This window comes from Schistocerca cancellata, chromosome 12, assembly GCF_023864275.1.
Source record: "Schistocerca cancellata isolate TAMUIC-IGC-003103 chromosome 12, iqSchCanc2.1, whole genome shotgun sequence".
NCBI lineage: Eukaryota > Metazoa > Arthropoda > Insecta > Orthoptera > Acrididae > Schistocerca > Schistocerca cancellata.
In genome coordinates, this window is record NC_064637.1 from 55,048,986 (window position 1) to 55,068,573 (window position 19,588).

At 45.5% G+C, this 19,588-nt stretch overlaps 1 protein-coding gene and 1 pseudogene across 1 annotated transcript in view; one reads left to right on the forward strand and one right to left on the reverse strand.

Annotated features, from left to right (window-relative positions):
* Positions 1 to 19,588, forward strand: part of LOC126109449 (C3 and PZP-like alpha-2-macroglobulin domain-containing protein 8) — a 968,006-nt gene that overhangs the window by 818,316 nt on the left and 130,102 nt on the right. The window contains exons 19-20 of the mRNA XM_049914479.1: positions 8,122 to 8,304; positions 11,615 to 11,806. Coding sequence (XP_049770436.1) covers positions 8,122 to 8,304; positions 11,615 to 11,806 — 375 coding nt within the window. The remainder of the gene's footprint in view (positions 1 to 8,121; positions 8,305 to 11,614; positions 11,807 to 19,588) is intronic.
* Positions 12,638 to 12,755, reverse strand: LOC126110080 (5S ribosomal RNA; annotated as a pseudogene).

Here is a 19,588-nt window from a genome sequence, read left to right on the forward strand (position 1 = left end):
TAAAAATATATTCACTTCCTTGACCTTACAATAAAAAACATTAATAATGCGCATCAATTTGAAATCTACAGAAAACATACGTCATCAGATAACGTAATTAATGCAAATTCTTGTCATCCTCGAACCCACAAACATGCATACTTTCATACGATGATAAACAGACTGAAAAACCTATCATTACAACAATCTTCAATGCAAAAAGACCTAGAAGTTCTCAGATATACAGCACAACAAAACAACTTCAATCAAAATATAGTCAACAAAATATACAATAAACACAACAAACCGTTTCACAGCGACATAAAATTCAGTATGGAGATACCAACGAAACAAAAGGTAACATACATACCACAAACATATGTAGGCAATATGTCCAGCAAAATTTACGCTTTACTAAAGAAGACCACAGATAGATTTGAATACCGCACTGCACACAACCTAAAGACACAATTTAACTCCGTAAATACGTAACTACCAGAGCATTCATACCCTGGTGTATACAAAATTAATTGTAACGACTGCAGAAAATTCTATATAGGCCAAATAGGCAGAAATCTCCAAATTAGATACCGAGAACATACCAGAAACAGTGAAAGAAACCAGTCTACATTATTTAACTATGTAAAAGCTGAAAATCACAACTTAGACCAGATTGAAAATTCGATGCAAATTCTCCACATAACAATTGAACTTTCTGGAAGAGATAGAAATCTATATACAGAACCGCAAATTTCGAGAACAAATTTTAAACGAACAGACCGATCTAAAACCCAAAAACTATTTTGATAACTTTATTGAAATTATTGACCACGGATAATTACATAAAACAAACATCAATATACAGCTGCAAACATTTTAGTATCGCACAACTCCATAGATTTATAGAAACAAATCTGTAACCATGTAACATCGCTAACATAACTCGAAGCTGTCAAACTTACAAAATGTTAACAGGATCTTAACGGTAGTGGTCAACAAAGAAAAATTCGTCTGCTGAGAGATTACTTAGCGAGTAATTTATAATTTCGCCTCTACTGTGCTTAAAAACGCACCAAGTAACATATCTGATAGCTAGAGCGGCAATGACGTAATACGGAAGTAAGTCTTACGCCAAATCTAGAAAATAATTATTTATTACGAAAACTCACAGATGCACTACTGGCCATTAAAATTGCTACCCCACGCAGATGACGTGCTACAGACGCGAAATTTATCCGACAGGAAGAATATGCTGTGATATACAAATGATTAGCTTTTCAGAGCATTCACACAAGGCTCTCGCCAGTGGCGACACCTACAGCGTGCTGACATGAGGAAAGTTTCCAACCGATTTCTCATACCGGTGTTGGCTGGTCAAACGTTGTTGTGATGCCTCGTGTAAGGAGGAGAAATGCGTACCATCACGTTTCCGACTTTGATAAAGGTCGGATTGTAGCCTATCGCGATTGCGGTTTATCGTATCGCGACATTTGCTGCTCGCGTTGGTCGAGATCCAATGACTATTAGCAGAATATGGAATCAGTGGGTTCAGGAGTGTAATACGGAACGCCGTGCTGGATCCCAACGGCCTCGTATCACTAGCAGTCGTGATGACAGGCATTTTATCCGCATGGCTGTAACGGATCGTCCAGCCACGTCTCGATCCCTGAGTCAACAGATGGGGACGTTTGCAAGACAACAACCATGTGCACGAACGGTCTGACGCCGTTTGCAGCAGCATGGACTATCAACTCAAGGGCCAAGATGCGGTTACCTTTGACGCTGCACCATAGACAGGAGCGCCTGCGATGGTGTAGTCAACAGTACTCAACGACGAACCTGGGTACACGAATGGCAAAACGTCATTTTTTCGGATGAATCCAGGTTCCGTTAACAGCACCATGATGGTCGCATCCGTGTTTGGCGACATCGCGGTGAACGCACATTGGAAGCGTGTATTCGTCATCGCCATACTAGCGTATCACCCGGCGGGATGGTATGGGGTGCCATTGGTTAAACGTCTCGGTCACCTCTTGTTCACATTGACGGCACTCTGAACAGTGGACGTTACATTTCAGATGTGTTGCGACCCGTGGCTCTACCCTTCATTCGATCCCTGCGAAACCCTACATTTCAACAGGGTAATGCACGACCGCATGTTGCAGGTCCTGTACGGGCCTTTCTGGATACAGAAAATGTTCGACTGCTGCCCTGGCCAGCACATTCTCCAGCTCTCTCGCCAACTGAAAACGTCTGGTCAATGGTGGCCGAGCAACTGGCTCGTCACAATACGCCAGTCGCTACTCTTGATGAACTGTGGTATCGTGTTGCAGCTGCATGCGCAGCTGTACCTGTACACGCCATCAGAGCTCTGTTTGACTCAATACCCAGCCTATCGATGCCGTTATTACGGCCAGAGGTGGTTGTTCTGGGTACTGATTTCTCAGGTTGTATGCACCCAAATTGCGTGAAAATGTAATCACATGTCAGATCTAGTATAATATATTTGTCCAATGAATAACCGTATACCATCTGCATTTCTTCTTGGTGCAGCAGTTTTAATGGCCAGTAGTGTAGTAAGCAATTATTACTATCTATAGAACTTATCGAACAAGTTAAAATCTTATACCTTATAACACATAGTGTTAATAGGTAATTACTCCGACCTAGATAGTGTGGCCCTCTGTCATGAACTGTTATCAACCAAAGCAAAGATAATAACAAGGACGCCACTCTAGTAACCATGGCTACCTACTCGTCTTACTAGGGCCAAAGAGGCTACCTGTGGAGAAAGAGTCCTCGTCGCTCTAAGGTTGCCAGGGAGACCCAACGAAGGTCGATCAGTACATGATATGGGTATGTGGTATGCGCATGAGTTACTGTTACCAATAAATTTTTAATTAAAAGACATCTCGTCAAAATAAATGTTACATCTAGAATGTGATATCAGTAGTGGCATGTTGCAGAAATTTGTGAAGTAAAAGCTATATTACCGTTACGGTGATTGGTCCGCATAGAATTCAACGTGATGGCTATCATGAGCGTAAAATTAATGATATTATGCCACTAAAGAACAGATAAAACCACTGGACGGTCACGTCATGGGCGGACGAAATAATGTCTGCGGTTACCATCATGTTATATTGAAATATAATGTTAATAAATATACCAATAAGCGCTGGCATAGCAGGGTGGGGGGAAACATCCTTTGTCAAATAGTAAAACACAAATAAGTGACATATAGCGTATACATAAGGCAAGAAAATTGAATGGTGCACACAACCACTTAATCCAGCGTAATATGTGGTGAAACAACAGTCACAAGCTAATATAATACACAAAATATAAAGCAAGGTAATGTGATACTAAACATAATAAAGAGCATAGGCACATTTGTCTCACGTAATGTCTGTCCATATGTTATAATAAAATACAAATGTGGCAAGCAGTTGCGTAACAAACACAATCGACAATAATTGTGTAGTGAAAAACTATTAAAAAGGATCGTTACAGCGGAGATATGGTTATCATGAAATCTATACTCATCCAGACTAATGGAACATCGTGAAGCGTGAAGTATTTTAGAATAGTTCCTCAAACAGATCAAGGTGTTTGCATGCTGATATAATGTTGTTCGTTAAGTACAGTTTCTGGATCTTTTTTCCGATGTACATAAATTTCCGGTTCTTCAAGGGTATTAAGTAAAAGCCGTTTAGGGACGGTATGCAAGATATTCATATTGTTATTAATCGTCCCTTAAGAATGCTCATTTTGGTTAATGTGTTGTCCAAAGATAGACTTACTACGTGATGGGCCAGTAGTAGGTTCATGATACCTTATCTTAAAATTTCTACCAGTTTGGCCAACATAATAACTATCACAATTATTGCATGTGATTTTATACACGGTCGTACTGCAACACTAAGTGGACTAGACCTATCAGTACCGATTATCCGGTTTGGTCTATGTGTCCACACTTCACCAATCAACCTCCCCCCTGTGGGATACTAAACATTAATGGCTTACTCTTGTCACATGTACTTGGAGCTACTAACCAACCTAAAATCATACTACTCCTAGTAGCTATAATTCTTAGGCTGCAAATGAAGTGGATGCTGATATAATGTCCAATTTACTGTTCTGAGCCACCAGTAAAAAATGTACTCTTATACCATAAGTGCAAAAAAAGTCAAGCAAATGAAAATGCATGTCATTTTCGTGATGTATTGATACCGATTCCGTCTCTGTTGTACTTGTTTGTCAACATTGAATTGACTTCAGCACTGGACGCAAGGCTGAATCAAAAACAGCTTTGTAGTGAGTATGAATAGATACCAGCTTCTCCAACCAGTCACTGAACCCATACACAGTTTGAAAGTCAGTGTGCCCACACACAATTCAAAGTCGACACAGACTTCATACGGCAGGTGACCGGAAACAGTGTGATGCTGCAATTTCAGAGTAAAGTGTCCACAGGTATGTGAAATAGTATACACAGGCCTATGTGCAATATGTCAGCCAGTGGTGAATAAATAAATCAGGATCATCAATGAAAAACGTACTAGGGAATGAAGAAGGAGTGTTTAATGTTGTTATATAGTAGACATGGCATCCAATAAACAGGGAGAGAGCAGTACCAGGAATGTTACAACACCCGCCATTAAACATCAAACTCACAAGTCCCATGACCGTCACCAACACAAATAGCATCACTCCAGCCAAGGTGACGTCACCAGAAGTAACACCACAGTCAGAAACTTATCCAGAATTACCACCAACAAACCAGCAATGGTATAACTCCAAGCAGAAGCAGTGCACATCAGTAGATTCACAACCAACACTATCACCACCTCCCACAACAGGTATGCTAGTGTCACTAAAATAAACACTGCCACTGGCTTCAATAACACACCCACTAATTTACAAAAAAACAAAAAAAATTAAAAAAATTAAGACCACCACCACCACCAAGGTCTCTATTAGCCGTATGTCATGAAGACTTCATACATTCTAGCTCTGTGCTGGGCATCATTAGTGCTGAGAAGTTAACACTCTCTAAATATCATAGACCCAACATCCACTAGTAACCAAAGAGGCAATAGGTGTTCATCTCACACTTTCACTGGTCTCATTCTCTTTGCGTCATCAAGTCTCCTGATTTGTTTTATGCACCTTTCCTCTCCATGACATCCTCTCCTGTGATGGACTTAGAATAGCACTTCCAGCCAATGGTGAGTCAGTTATTGGGTACAATGAGGCCCCTGTCTTCCCCTACAGTTTTTGACGCCTAGGACTCCCTCTCATACCATCTCTTAACACATCCTATCATCATAACCCTTCTTCTTGTCAATGTATTCCACATCTTCCTCTCTTTGCTGATTCTCTGGATTGCTATTCCACCTAGCTTCCAGCACTCTTCTATAGCACAACATCTCAGACTCCTAGATTCCCTATACTGTCTGACACCGTGTCATATTACACTGTGTACGAATGTGCTATGCTTGACAAAAACTTTAGGATCCAGAACAGGAGGAGGAATCAAAATTAAACTTAATGGATTGAGAGGGTATATAGTGTTATTTCCATGATAACAATATCCATTCAAATTTGCAAATAACTTGGCAATATGAGTCCACTTATTAGCAGTGTGACATTGCACCCCCTCTGGACAGGATGCTTGCAGTGATTTGATTGGGAGGGTGTCATAAAGCCATTGTATTCTGTCTGGAGGTAAGCTTGCCCACAACTGCTCTAACTGGTCCTTAATATCCTGAATGGTGGAAATCGGATGGAGTTTGCATCTGACCTGGTTGTTTCTGGTCATCTTTCTGGCTGTGGGAGTACTTCAACATCATGTATATGGTTGATAGATACATGTACCATGGGTGGACGACCATTGTCCTGTTGTAGTACAACACCATAATGCTGTCACATGTACAGCTAGCCCATGAAACGATTTTATGGCATTGATTGGCCAGGATATCCTCTTCGGGGTTCAGCCGCCATATTGCAAGTCTTTTTAGTTGGCGCCACTTCAGCAGCTTTCATGTCAGTGATGATGAAGGACACACAACACCCAGTCCCCTGCCGGTAATCGAACCCGGACCCCATGAGTGGTAGGCAGTAACACTACCACTGCGCTATGGAGGGGGATTGGCTAGCCCAGGAGGACATACTGTTGTGCCCCAATCTCTATCATCCATCTACATCTACATCTACATTTATACTCCGCAAGCCACCCAACGGTGGGTGGCGGAGGGCACTTTTCGTGCCACTGTCATTATCTCCCTTTCCTGTTCCAGTCGCGTATGGTTCGCGGGAAGAACGACTGTCTGAAAGCCTCTGTGCGCGCTCTAATCTCTCTAATTTTACATTCGTGATCTCCTCGGGAGGTATAAGTAGGGGGAAGCAATATATTCGATACCTCATCCAGAAACGCACCCTCTCGAAACCTGCGAGCAAGCAACACCGCGATGCAGAGCGCCTCTCTTGCAGAGTCTGCCACTTGAGTTTGTTAAACATCTCCGTAACGCTATCACGGTTACCAAATAACCCTGTGACGAAACGCGCCGCTCTTCTTTGGATCTTCTCTATCTCCTCCGTCAACCCGATCTGGTACGGATCCCACACTGATGAGCAATACTCAAGTATAGGTGGAACGAGTGTTTTGTAAGCCACCTCCTTTGTTGATGAACTACATTTTCTAAGGACTCTCCCAATGAATCTCAACCTGGTACCCGCCTTACCAACAATTAACTTTATATGATCATTCCACTTCAAATCGTTCCGCACGCATACTCCCAGATATTTTACAGAAGTAACTGCTACCAGTGTTTGTTCCGCTATCATATAATCATACAATAAAGGATCCTTCTTTCTATGTATTCGCAATACATTACATTTGTCTATGTTAAGGGTCAGTTGCCACTCCCTGCACCAAGTACCTATTCGCTGCAGATGCATGACCTGAAGTACATCATGAAACCAGGAGTAATATTGCTATGCCTGTTTATAACATTTGAAAGAATAGGACCTCTCCCCAGGCTGTCACCATACTAGCCAACAATTTTTGTCCTGCGTACACAATGTGACATGATTCGTCATCAGTCCCTGCTTCCTGGTAAGGACACGACTCCAAACTGAAAAATGGTTCAAATGGCTCTGAGCACTATGGGACTTAACATCTATGGTCATCAGTCCCCTAGAACTTAGAACTACTTAAATCTAACTAACCTAAGGACATCACACAACACCCAGTCATCACGAGGCACAGAAAATCCCTGACCCCGCCGGGAATCGAACCCGGGAACCCGGGCGCGGGAAGCGAGAACTCTCCAAACTGAACCACTGTGCTGTGGTGTGAGTGGCACTCTACACATGAGATGGTAATTCCCTGTTGTGACTGCTGCTAGTGTCCAAGCAGTGGTGTGGGTAAAACGAAATGTCACAAGGAGTCCATTACTTGTTCATGTATGGCAGGTACAGATGCAGAGGGGTAGAATGTGCCTACTATACAAAAATGTCCTTCTATTGTGGTGTTCAGACATAGTCACCTGGAACACTGATGACATAAAAGCATGGCTTCAGGCTCCAACATCAAGTCCAACATTAGATCACTACCACATCTGTATGCAGACAGTTCTGGATATTCCACCATTCGATCACCCAGGCAATGGAGACCCAAAATGATGCCCCTTTCAGACTGTCCAGCCTACCTTCTCATGTAAGTATATGGCTTCTCCCAGCCCTTCAACATCTATCACTGTGCACACCACTTATACAGCCTGCTAGAAGTTACAGCAACAGTAAACACACAGAACGCTAATGGACTCTAGTGGCCATTCCACCTGTCACAGAGAATTGCAACTCAATAATTCACACAGCCACCCATTACGTGTATGTGTACAAAGTTACGTCCAATGGTGTTTTCTCTGTGCTCCACTTTTTTTGTCAGGCCGTCTATGTTGCGCATTGTATGTAATAATGACCCAAACAAATATCCACAAGGTATATAATGTATAACACACGTATGTGGCAGTGTGTGCTTGGTGACTGGCCCTAAATTGTTGTGGTTAATGTAATGCGATGTCTTTCACGCAGTTGTTCGACACAGTGAATGTGTATGGTGGTGCGGTGTTTCAGGCTGTGGAACTACAATGAAGAAGCGGGCTTCTCACAGGTGCTGCACCTGGACGTGCCCCAGCCAGTGGTCCCTGGTTCAGAGCAGGGCTCCCTGTCCGTAGCTGGTGGACTTGCACTCCCATCGTCTGCTGCTTTGTGGCTCCACCCAGCTCAGCATGCCACCGACATTGGCGAAGCCAGCAGGTGATGTATTTGTTACCAACCACACTGCACAGTGACTAGTAGAAGTAGCTGTAACCTCTGGTGTCACACTCATCCATGTGATGGGAGACTATAAATTAGGTATTTTGAACTACGAACCCACTGGTTGGAAACACGTATATCATGGCTGCATCCAGCCCAGTGCACCACCAACACTGGAAAAGTCCGCAGGTGAACTACATTGATGAGCCTGTAGGCCCATCTTTTGAACCCAATACAGCAGCAATTCAGAGTGTCATGGATTCAACAACTCATTGGCATGTTTATGGAGGCATGTCACATAAGATGTCTATGCAATGGTCACACAAAAAGTTATGTTAGTTTCAGGCCAGTGGTTTCTGCAAACAGAGGTGGCGCATGTCGTCATCAGAGATGTGTTCCACCAGGTTCAGAGAAGGAGAATTTGGTGGGCAAAACACCAATGTAGCAGTAGTCTGCCCTTGTGAGATGCCCAGTTATCCTCTTGGAAGATGCCATCACCATCAGGGAAGACATCAGTCATGAAGGAATGCAGGTGGTCCGCAGTAAACTTCCCATAGTTCACAGCTGTCGTAGTGCCCTCCACTACTACCACAACTCCCATAAAAGCTCAGATAAATGTCTCCCATAGTATAACAAATATGATAATATTGATGTCATATGTCCAAAGGTCTGATGCAAGTCTTTCACTTCGACACCATTTGATTGACTTGTATATCCCTGAGCTAATGGCACCTGGAGTATTAAGACGGTCAGCCATCCAAGTACAAACTTTGGTGATTGGGTGAGAACCAATGTTGCTAATGTTGCAAGACCGTTGGACCCCATTGCTTAATACAACTGCTACTGGCCTATGGCCATCCATCTGGTACTTGCCAAATATAATTTGTGCGAACAGGCCACGTGTTTACATGTTTATGCCATTGTCCAGAGTGTAACCTCAGGTGAACCTGATGTATGTTCAGCCTCTATGATGCCACAGTGTAGCCTCGTGGAAAGCTGCTGCATGCACAGCCTCTACAGTATCCCCCATCCAGAGTGTAAGTTTGGGAATACCTGCTTTATGCAGTTTCTCCACATAGTGTTTCATCCACTGTGGAACTTCAGGTATACTTGCTGCACACAGATCCTCCACACAGATCCTCCACAGATCCACTGAAAAATATACTCGTTTGTAATTGTTAAAACTCATCACAGATACATATCCTGTAAACTGACTCATGCCACATCTTATTGGCGAAAAAAGTTGTTGTAATCATCTGTGACGTATGTAACAAACTATGATAATCTTGTGTAAGCTGCAAACGTAACTGACGCTGTTGCTGTGTCGAGGCAGGAACATACAGGGGTGTCTGCTATGAAGCACAATGTTCAACAATGTGCACTGAACAGTGTGTGTTTAAAACTTGTGCCTGCACCAGCACTGTGTTGCATTGCCACCTCGGCCGTGCATCACTACCTATCCTGCTTGGCAGAGTGTAACAGGCTCCAACGTCCATGTTCTGTGGTGACGCATGGACATCCAACACCTTGTAGCCCACTCCTGGTTTCACCATCCTTCTACCACCTTCCGTAGTTGCTCAAACATTAGGACTCTAAAAGCTGGCAAACTTCACCGTTTGCTAGGTGCTCGTTCACAGGCACTGAGCCATAACAATGTAGCCTATGTAAAAATGACTAACGTCAGTGGATGTTTCCCGTATGCACTCCGCAAAGAGTGATTTCCCATTCGTCTCTTCTCTGCTTCTACACTGTCCTTAATGCAGGCGGCATTCAATCTCACTATGGGCAGTGCTTGGGACGCGTTGGTTCAGCAGAGTACCTGGCACTATCTACACCACTCAGTGCATTGTAGTGGTGGCTCCTCAACCCTAGTGTAGAACCTTCTTTTCGGCATAAGGATCCAGACTGGGGACTTTGGGGTGGAAAATCAAAAGTGTCCGGATATGTCATTGTCCGGGCAAATGGCTGCTCAAAACATGCACCACATCACGGACACATGGCTGGTTAGGGCAGTAACATGATGTGGGAGACATTCACATGGGCTTCCATGGGACATGTGATAGAAAACCGAGGTATCATGACAGCTTTGAACTATATTAACATTATTGTGGACCAACTACAACCATCCATGCTTGATGTTTATTCCGACAGCAACGATATCTTCTAGTAGAATAACTGTCCCTGTCACAATGCCAGCATCGTGCTTCAGCATTTGAGGAACATTGTCAGGACCTCACACTGATGGCCCCCAAATTCCCCTGACCTGAACCGGGTGGAGCACATCTGGGATGCTATCGAGAGCCAGGTCCTCACCGAAAAAGCAGCGGCTCGTAATTTGTGTGTACTGCGTGATATGGCCGTAGACATGTGGTGCTAAATACTACCGGAAAACTAGCAAGGATTTTTCGTATCCATGCCACGGAGAATCATGATCTGAAGGTGGACCAACACGTTATTAAAGCCAGTAGTCATTATATTTTCGCTTCTCAATATCAATTTCTTGTTAGTCTCCTTCCTTTGCAGATAATTCCGATCTTGTTGAGGATGCCTAATACTTTAGTCCACCAAACTCTATCATAGGCTGTCTCTGAGACAACATAAACTGAAGGTAATTCGCCAATTATTCGCAATAACAACTTGTATTTCTTGTGACTGTTCTGAAGATGATGATGTTTGGTTTGTGGGGCGCTCAACTGCGTGGTTATCAGCGCCCGTACAATTATCCAATCTTTGCTCAGTCCAATTTCGTCACTTTCCGGGATGATGATGAAATGATGAGGACAACACAAACACCCAGTCATCTCGAGGCAGGCGAAAATCCCTGACCCCGCCGGGAATCGAACCCGGGACCCCGTGCTCGGGAAGCGAGAACGCTACCGCGAGACCACGAGCGGCGGACTGACTGTTCTGAAGCCCAACTGCCTGTCATCCAGAGTTTAACCTCAAGTGAACCTGTTGTATGTATAGCCTCTGCAGAATCCCCCATACAGAGTGTAAGTTTGGGAATACCTACTTTTTGGAGGTCCCCCACATGGTCCATCATCCAATGTGAAACCTCAGGTATACTTCCTTCACACAGAACCATCCACACTGACTCTCAGCCAGAGAGCAAGCTCCACCATACCTGCTGTATCCAAAGATTCCACACTACCCCCCACTCAGAGTGTAACCACAGGTATATCTGCAATATACACACCTGCTACATGGTCCTTCATTCAGAGTGGAAGCTCAGGTACACCTGCTGTATCAACAACCTCCCGATCACCCCGCATCCAGAGTGTAACCTTGGGCATACCTGCCGTGTGCACAGCCTGGTGTCTACGCTCGCGTCGTTCAGCCCACTACCGACGCTGGACCACGGGGGGATGCTGATGGACCAGGAGGCGCCCTCTGGTGACGTCACGGACGTGAGGCGGCGGCTGGCCACGCAGCTGCAGGCGCTGCTCGTCTTCCGCAAGCCGGACGGCTCCTTCGGGGACCACCCCACGAAGGGCAGCCACAGGTACACAGCTCTAGCCTACCAAACAACCTCACAGCTGATACACTTGGAACTTTAGGGCCAGTTTTCTGATTGCAGATGGAGGAAAAGAGGTCCTATGAACATGTGTCCAGAAATGCATCATTTCCACAATAGATGGCACTGACGAATGACAGCTCCTGTGACCAAGTACTGTGTGTTCTGTGTGTGTTGTGTAGGGGCAGTAACAGTTGTCATGTAGGATACACATAATCGTGTTTTGTCTTACACTGTGTTAGCAGCACACTGACCCGTCAATTAGGGAGATTCACAAACAACAACTAAGGTACACATGTTATTCCAGGAACGTTATTGTGGAAGTAGAGGTCAGGAGGTGCTGGTGAAAAAAAGAGACATTGATAAGGTTATCTTTTATTTTAAAAGGGTTTCTCAGTAAAAAGTTTGGCATTACATTAAAAAAAATAATTTCAAAACAATTTCAAATAGCTTGAAAGTTTTCATTATGAAAAGGAGATTACCAGGTATGACATTAACAACTTGCCAATAATGAGATTTTAACATGACACACACACACACACACACACACACACACACACACACATATATATATATATATATATATATATATATATATATATATATATATATAAAAGCACTCCGTCTTTCTGACCACAAGTGGCCCATCGGGACCATCCGACCGCCGTGTCATCCTCAGCTAAGGGTGCGGATAGGAGGGGCGTGTGGTCAGCACACCGCACTCCCAGTCGTTACGATGGTTTTCTTTGACCAGAGCCGCTACTATTCAGTCGAGTAGCTCCTCAGTTGGCATCATGAGGCTGAGTGCACACCGAAAAATGGCAACAGCGCATGGCGGCCCGGATGGTCACCCATCCAAGTGCCAGCCACGCGCGACAGCGCTTAACTTCGGTGATCTGACGGGAACCGGTGCATCCACTGCGGCAAAGCCGTTGCCACACACACACACACACACACACACACACACACACACACACACACACACACATATATATATATATATATATATATATATATATATATATATATATATACACACACTCCTGGAAATGGAAAAAAGAACACATTGACACCGGTGTGACAGACCCACCATACTTGCTCCGGACACTGCGAGAGGGCTGTACAAGCAATGATCACACGCACGGCACAGCGGACACACCATGAACCGCGGTGTTGGCCGTCGCATGGCGCTAGCTGCGCAGCATTTGTGCACCGCCACCGTCAGTGTCAGCCAGTTTGCCGTGGCATACGGAGCTCCACCGCAGTCTTTAACACTGGTAGCATGCCGCGACAGCGTGGACGTGAACCGTATGTGCAGTTGACGGACTTTGAGCGAGGGCGTATAGTGGGCATGCGGGAGGCCGGGTGGACGTACCGCCGAATTGCTCAACACGTGGGGCGTGAGGTCTCCACAGTACATCGATGTTGTCGCCAGTGGTCGGCGGAAGGTGCACGTGCCCGTCGACCTGGGACCGGACCGCAGCGACGCACGGATGCACGCCAAGACCGTAGGATCGTACGCAGTGCCGTAGGGGACCGCACCGCCACTTCCCAGCAAATTAGGGACACTGTTGCTCCTGGGGTATCGGCGAGGACCATTCGCAACCGTCTCCATGAAGCTGGGCTACGGTCCCGCACACCGTTAGGCCGTCTTCCGCTCACGCCCCAACATCGTGCAGCCCGCCTCCAGTGGTGTCGCGACAGGCGTCAATGGAGGGACGAATGGAGACGTGTCGTCTTCAGCGATGAGAGTCGCTTCTGCCTTGGTGCCAATGATGGTCGTATGCGTGTTTGGCGCCGTGCAGGTGAGCGCCACAATCAGGACTGCATACGACCGAGGCACACAGGGCCAACACCCGGCATCATGGTGTGGGGAGCGATCTCCTACACTGGCCGTACACCACTGGTGATCGTCGAGGGGACACTGAATAGTGCACGGTACATCCAAACCGTCATCGAACCCATCGTTCTACCATTCCTAGACCGGCAAGGGAACTTGCTGTTCCAACAGGACAATGCACGTCCGCATGTATCCCGTGCCACCCAACGTGCTCTATAAGGTGTAAGTCAACTACCCTGGCCAGCAAGATCTCCGGATCTGTCCCCCATTGAGCATGTTTGGGACTGGACGAAGCGTCGTCTCACGCGGTCTGCACGTCCAGCACGAACGCTGGTCCAACTGAGGCGCCAGGTGGAAATGGCATGGGAAGCCGTTCCACAGGACTACATCCAGCATCTCTACGATCGTCTCGATGGGAGAATAGCAGCCTGCATTGCTGCGAAAGGTGGATATACACTGTACTAGTGCCGACATTGTGCATGCTCTGTTGCCTGTGACTATGTGCCTGTGGTTCTGTCAGTGTGATCATGTGATGTATCTGACCCCAGGAATGTGTCAATAAAGTTTCCCCTTCCTGGGACAATGAATTCACGGTGTTCTTATTTCAATTTCCAGGAATATATATATATATATATATATATATATATAGAGAGAGAGAGAGAGAGAGAGAGAGAGTGTAAAAAGCTCTTTTAAAAATAGCTCTATGTAAAGGATATTACAAGGTTTGACATTAACAATAAGAAGATTTTAAACTTGTTATATCAATAAGGGAACAATTCCAAAAAAAAAAAAGAAAAAAAAAACTTGAAGTACCTAGCTTGTACTAAGCAAAAATAGTTGTCTCTCGCCAGTTACATAACTTATATTTGTTACAAGATAAACGTGAATAAGCCAGCATACAAATATTCATATTAAAGGCAGTTCCCAAAAAAAAAAAATCCCAATCACAATAGGCGGAAAATTTACTGGTGGTCTACAGGGCCACAGCAGACCAGCCCCAAAACTTCCATTACAAGCCGCCACCTCCCCGAGTTACTCAAAACCAGAAGATGTAGCCAGGGCGGTGCCTGCACAGACCCCGAACCACAGAGACACGCGACACCGACCCTAAATAACCCAATCGAGGTGTGAATGAAGACGGCCCGACCAAGAAGCAATTACCACATCCTCGCGGACAGGCAAACGAAAACTGTGGTGAGACGACCCCAACAAAACCACTGGTGAAGAAACTGATACGCTTCACTAGAACTTGAAAACCCACTCTCATACATATATACATATACAGGGTGTTACAAAAAGCTACGGCCAAACTTTCAGGAAACATTCCTCACGCTCAAATAAAGAAAAGATGTTATGTGGACATGTGTCCGGAAACGCTTGATTTCCATGTTAGAGCACATTTTAGTTTCGTCAGTATGTTCTTCCACCTACGCTCAATGGAGCACGTTATTATGATTACATAGGGATACTCTACCTCTGCTGCCAGAACATGTGCCTTTACAAGTACGACACAACATGTGGTTCATGCACGGTGGAGCTCCTGCACATTTCAGTCGAAGTGTTCGTACGCTTCTCAACAACAGATTCGGTGACCGATGGATTGGTAGAGGCGGACCAATTCTATGGCCTCCACGCACTCCTGACCTCAACCCTCTTGACTTTCATTTATGGGGGCATTTGAAAGCTCTTGTCTACGCAACCCCGGTACCAAATGTAGAGACTCTTTGTGCTCGTATGTGGACGGCTGTGATACAATACGCCATTCTCCAGGGCTGCATCAGCGCATCACGGATTCCATGCGACGGATGGTGGATGCATGTATCCTCGCTAACGGAGTACATTTTGAACATTTCCTGTAACAAAGTGTTTGAAGTCACGCTGGTACGTTCTGTTGCTGTGTGTTTCCATTCCATGATTAATGTGATTTGAAGAGAAGTAATAAAATGAGCTCTAACATGGAAAGTAAGCGTTTCCGGACACATGTCCACATAACATATTTTCTTTTTTTGTGTGTGACGAATGTTTCCTAAAAGTTTGGCCGTACCTTTTTGTAACACCCTGTATAACTATCTCTTTTACATAAAAACAGTATTCAACTTCTCGCACTCCACCCCAGCGCCGGGAACACGTCGCACTTCCAAATCCTCGTCAGAGCCAACCGCTGCCAGTTGTTTCAGTGGCCGATAAGACGACATACGGTCCCACGCGCTGATTTCCTGCACCACAGTTTCCAAGCTTCGTAAGCCACGTACATGCGGGTAAGGCAGACTCGGCCCCTGACAGCCAAGAGGTCAACCAAAGCACGTGGCGAGCAGTTGACTACCCCCAACAGCAGGGCCCCGCCCGCGCCACCACCTCTCTCCGTCACCGCCCAGTACCTACCCCTCGATCTTCACGCGACCGTACACTTGCTCCACCTCCGGCCAGAGGGCGGTAGCGATCCAAACAGCGCGCCAAACCATAAGCGCCACCGTAAACACTAGAGGCGAAGCGAAAGCACTCCACCTGGCGCGCTTTTCGAAGAGCCAGACACAACTATGGCTCAGACACTAGCCTGGAGTGTGTACTAGAGTTAAAAAATGGTTCAAATGGCTCTGAGCTCTATGGGACCATCTGTGGTCATCAGTCCCCTAGAACTTACAACTACTAAAACCTAACTAACCTAAGGACATCACATACATCCATGCCCGAGGCAGGATTCGAACCTGCGACCGTAGTGGTCACGCAGTTCCAGACTGAAGTGCCTAGAACATCGGCTGGCACTAGAGTTCATCTCAACATCCTGTAGACGCCGGTCCTCCAAATCTGGTGTACGCGCACTCTGCTGTCTCCTACATGTCTTCTGTCTCAAAGGACCCATGAGCACACAGACGTCCAAAAAGGGCTCAAAATGTTGTGCAATGGGGTTGGTTTCTATGAGGGCACTTTTTTTGGTATAGCCATGCTGCATCTCGACCATTTCCATCTGCTTGGCCATACACAGACACCATCTCGGCTCATTCTGTGGCTTTCATCACACTGCATCTATGACATAGCCCGTGAATCGCAAGGAACGCATGGGACACAGAGGAACTGTTGTGTACATAGTTCCGCGTAGTCAGCACGTACACAACTTTCCCACTAGAGCGCGCCCCGCTAAGCACAACAGCGCAGGCGCAGCGCTCGTCCATCTCTGCACTACGAGATGGCGCTGCCTTAGAGACGGACCAAATTCTGCTTCCGCCGATCCACGTATTAACATGTAACGCAGCCAATGAGATTGATGTGAACGTAGAACCTTTTCTCCTCACGGATCACACTCGTACAGTTATATCTGAAAGCGCGAGGTATTATAACGAGTGAACAAACCTTTGATCAGTCAGTCCGTGTTTGTCTGCGCTAGTCTGCACCAGTCTGTACCAGTCTGCATTAGTCTGTACCAGTCTATAGTCAAGTTTCAGTCTGCGCCTAATAAGATTACCATATTCCTGTACATAGCCATGAAGATAAATGAATTGACACTTTGTCAAGTATCAGAGATATGTGAGAATAAGATTAACGTACCAAGGCCAAGGGAACTTCAGATCGTCAATTGTAAATAGCATCCAGAATCAAGTTACGTAATGTCTATGCTTATTATTTTAATAAATGTGTGTGAAATTTAATCAAGTTCTGTTTAAAGTTGGTCACCGTCAATCTGCTACTCTAAGCGTGCAAGTGGTATTTCAATCGTCTGACCTAACGGCACAAGATCAACACGCCACGATAAGACCACGAGACATATTGCTGTCACTCGCCTACTTCGTTAGAGCGACAAGTCAAATAATCTGATGGTGTATGTACCGAAGGTCTTACAGTACGCACACCACAGGAACTGTCATTCGTAAGCGTCATCTACCATAACAACAACGCATTTTCGGACACTTGTTCACAGGAGCTTTTTTCCTCCATTTCCAGTCAGAAATCCGTCCCTGCAGTTTGTCGGGTTTATTAATGTTCGCCATGTATAAGGAGGAAGACTCCTAACGTCTCAGTATCTGCTACCCATTTTTACTCCTTACGGGATCAGCTCCTAAAAGTGTTTGACAAGCTAATGTACTCCAGAATTGTCACCCATCTGTGTAGTAATGGAACACTTAGCCAGTCACAGTCCGGATTTAAAAAAGGCCTCTCTACTGATTTATTTATTTAGTGAGCACACAATAAAATCCTTAATCGATAAACCCTCATCAGTAGGAACCTTCTGTGACTTATCGAAGGCGCCGGGCAGTGTGGCCGTGCGGATCTAGGCGCTTCAGTCTGGAACCGCGTGACCGCTACGGTCGCAGGTTCGAATCCATGCCTCGGGCATGGATGTTTGTGATGTCCTTAAGTTAGTTAGGTTTAAGTAGTTTTCAGTTCTAGGGGACTGTTGACCTCAGATGTTAAGTCCCATAGTGCTCAGAGCCATTTGAACCATTTTTGAACAATTTTCGTACTGCTTCTCTACCATTCCACTCTCGGATGGCGCTTGCGAAAAAGGAACACCTAAATCCTTCCGTTCGAGCTCTGATTTCTCTTGTTTTATTATGATGATCATTTTCAACAAAATATTTTCACATTCGGAAGAGAAAGTTGGTGATTGAAATTTCGTAAATAGATGTCGCCGCAAAGAGAACCACCTTTGTTTCAGTGACTGCCACCCGAACTCGCGTATCATATCAGTGACACTCTCACCCCTATTGCGCGATAACACGAAACAGACTGCCCTTCTTTGCACTTTATCGATGTCATCCATCAATCCTACCTGGTAAGGATCCCACACCGCTCAGCAATATTCCAGCAGAGGACGGACAAGTGGAATGTAGGCTGTCTCTTTAGCGGGTTTGTCGCAAGTGTTCTGCCAACAAAGCGCATTCTTTGTTTCGCCTTACCCATAATACTGTCCATGTGCTCTTTCCAATTTCAGTTGCTCGTAATTGTAATTGCTAGGTATTTAGCCCAATTGACAGCCCTTATATTTGTGCGATTTATTCTGTACCCAAAATTTATCGGATTCCTTTTAGTACCCATGTCGATGACCCCACTTTTCGCACCATACAGAAATTCTCTATAGTGCTTTGCGCCTCGCCTGGGGCCATCAGCACCGAAATTATACTGTTGATGAATGGGAACATGTTGCCTGGTCGTATGAGTCTCGTTTCAAATTGTATTGAGCGGCTGGACGTGTGCGGGTAGGGAGAAAGCCTCATGAATCCACGGAGCTTTCATGTTAGCAGGGGAGTTTACAACTGGTAGAGGGTCTGTAATCGTGGTGTCCTGTGTAACTGGAGTGATATGGCATTCCTTGATACGTCTGCATACGACTCTGTCAGGTGACACGTGCGAAAGCATCCTGTCTGATTACCTGCATCGATTCTTGTCCACTGTGCATTCCGATGGCCTTAGGAAATTCCAGCAGGACAGTGCGACACCCCACACGTCCATAATTGCTACAGAGTGGCTGCAGGAACACTCTTCTGAGTTTAAACATTTCTGGCGGCCACGCAATTCCCCAGACATGAACATCGTTATGCATATCTGGCTTGCCTTGCAGCTTGCTGTTCAGAAGAGATCTCGACCCCCTCGTACTCTTACGTATTTATGGACAGCCCTGCAGGATTCACGCTGTCAGTTCCCTACAACACTACTTCTCGAGTCCATGCCACGTCGTGTTGCGGCACTTTGGCGTGGTTGTGGGGGTCCTACACGATATTAGGCAGCTGTACAATTTCCTTTGTCTCTTCAGTGTATATACACTCCTGGAAATTGAAATAAGAACACCGTGAATTCATTGTCCCAGGAAGGGGAAACTTTATTGACACATTCCTGGGGTCAGATACATCACATGATCACAATGACAGAACCACAGGCACATAGACACACGCAACAGAGCATGCACAATGTCGGCACTAGTACAGTGTATATCCACC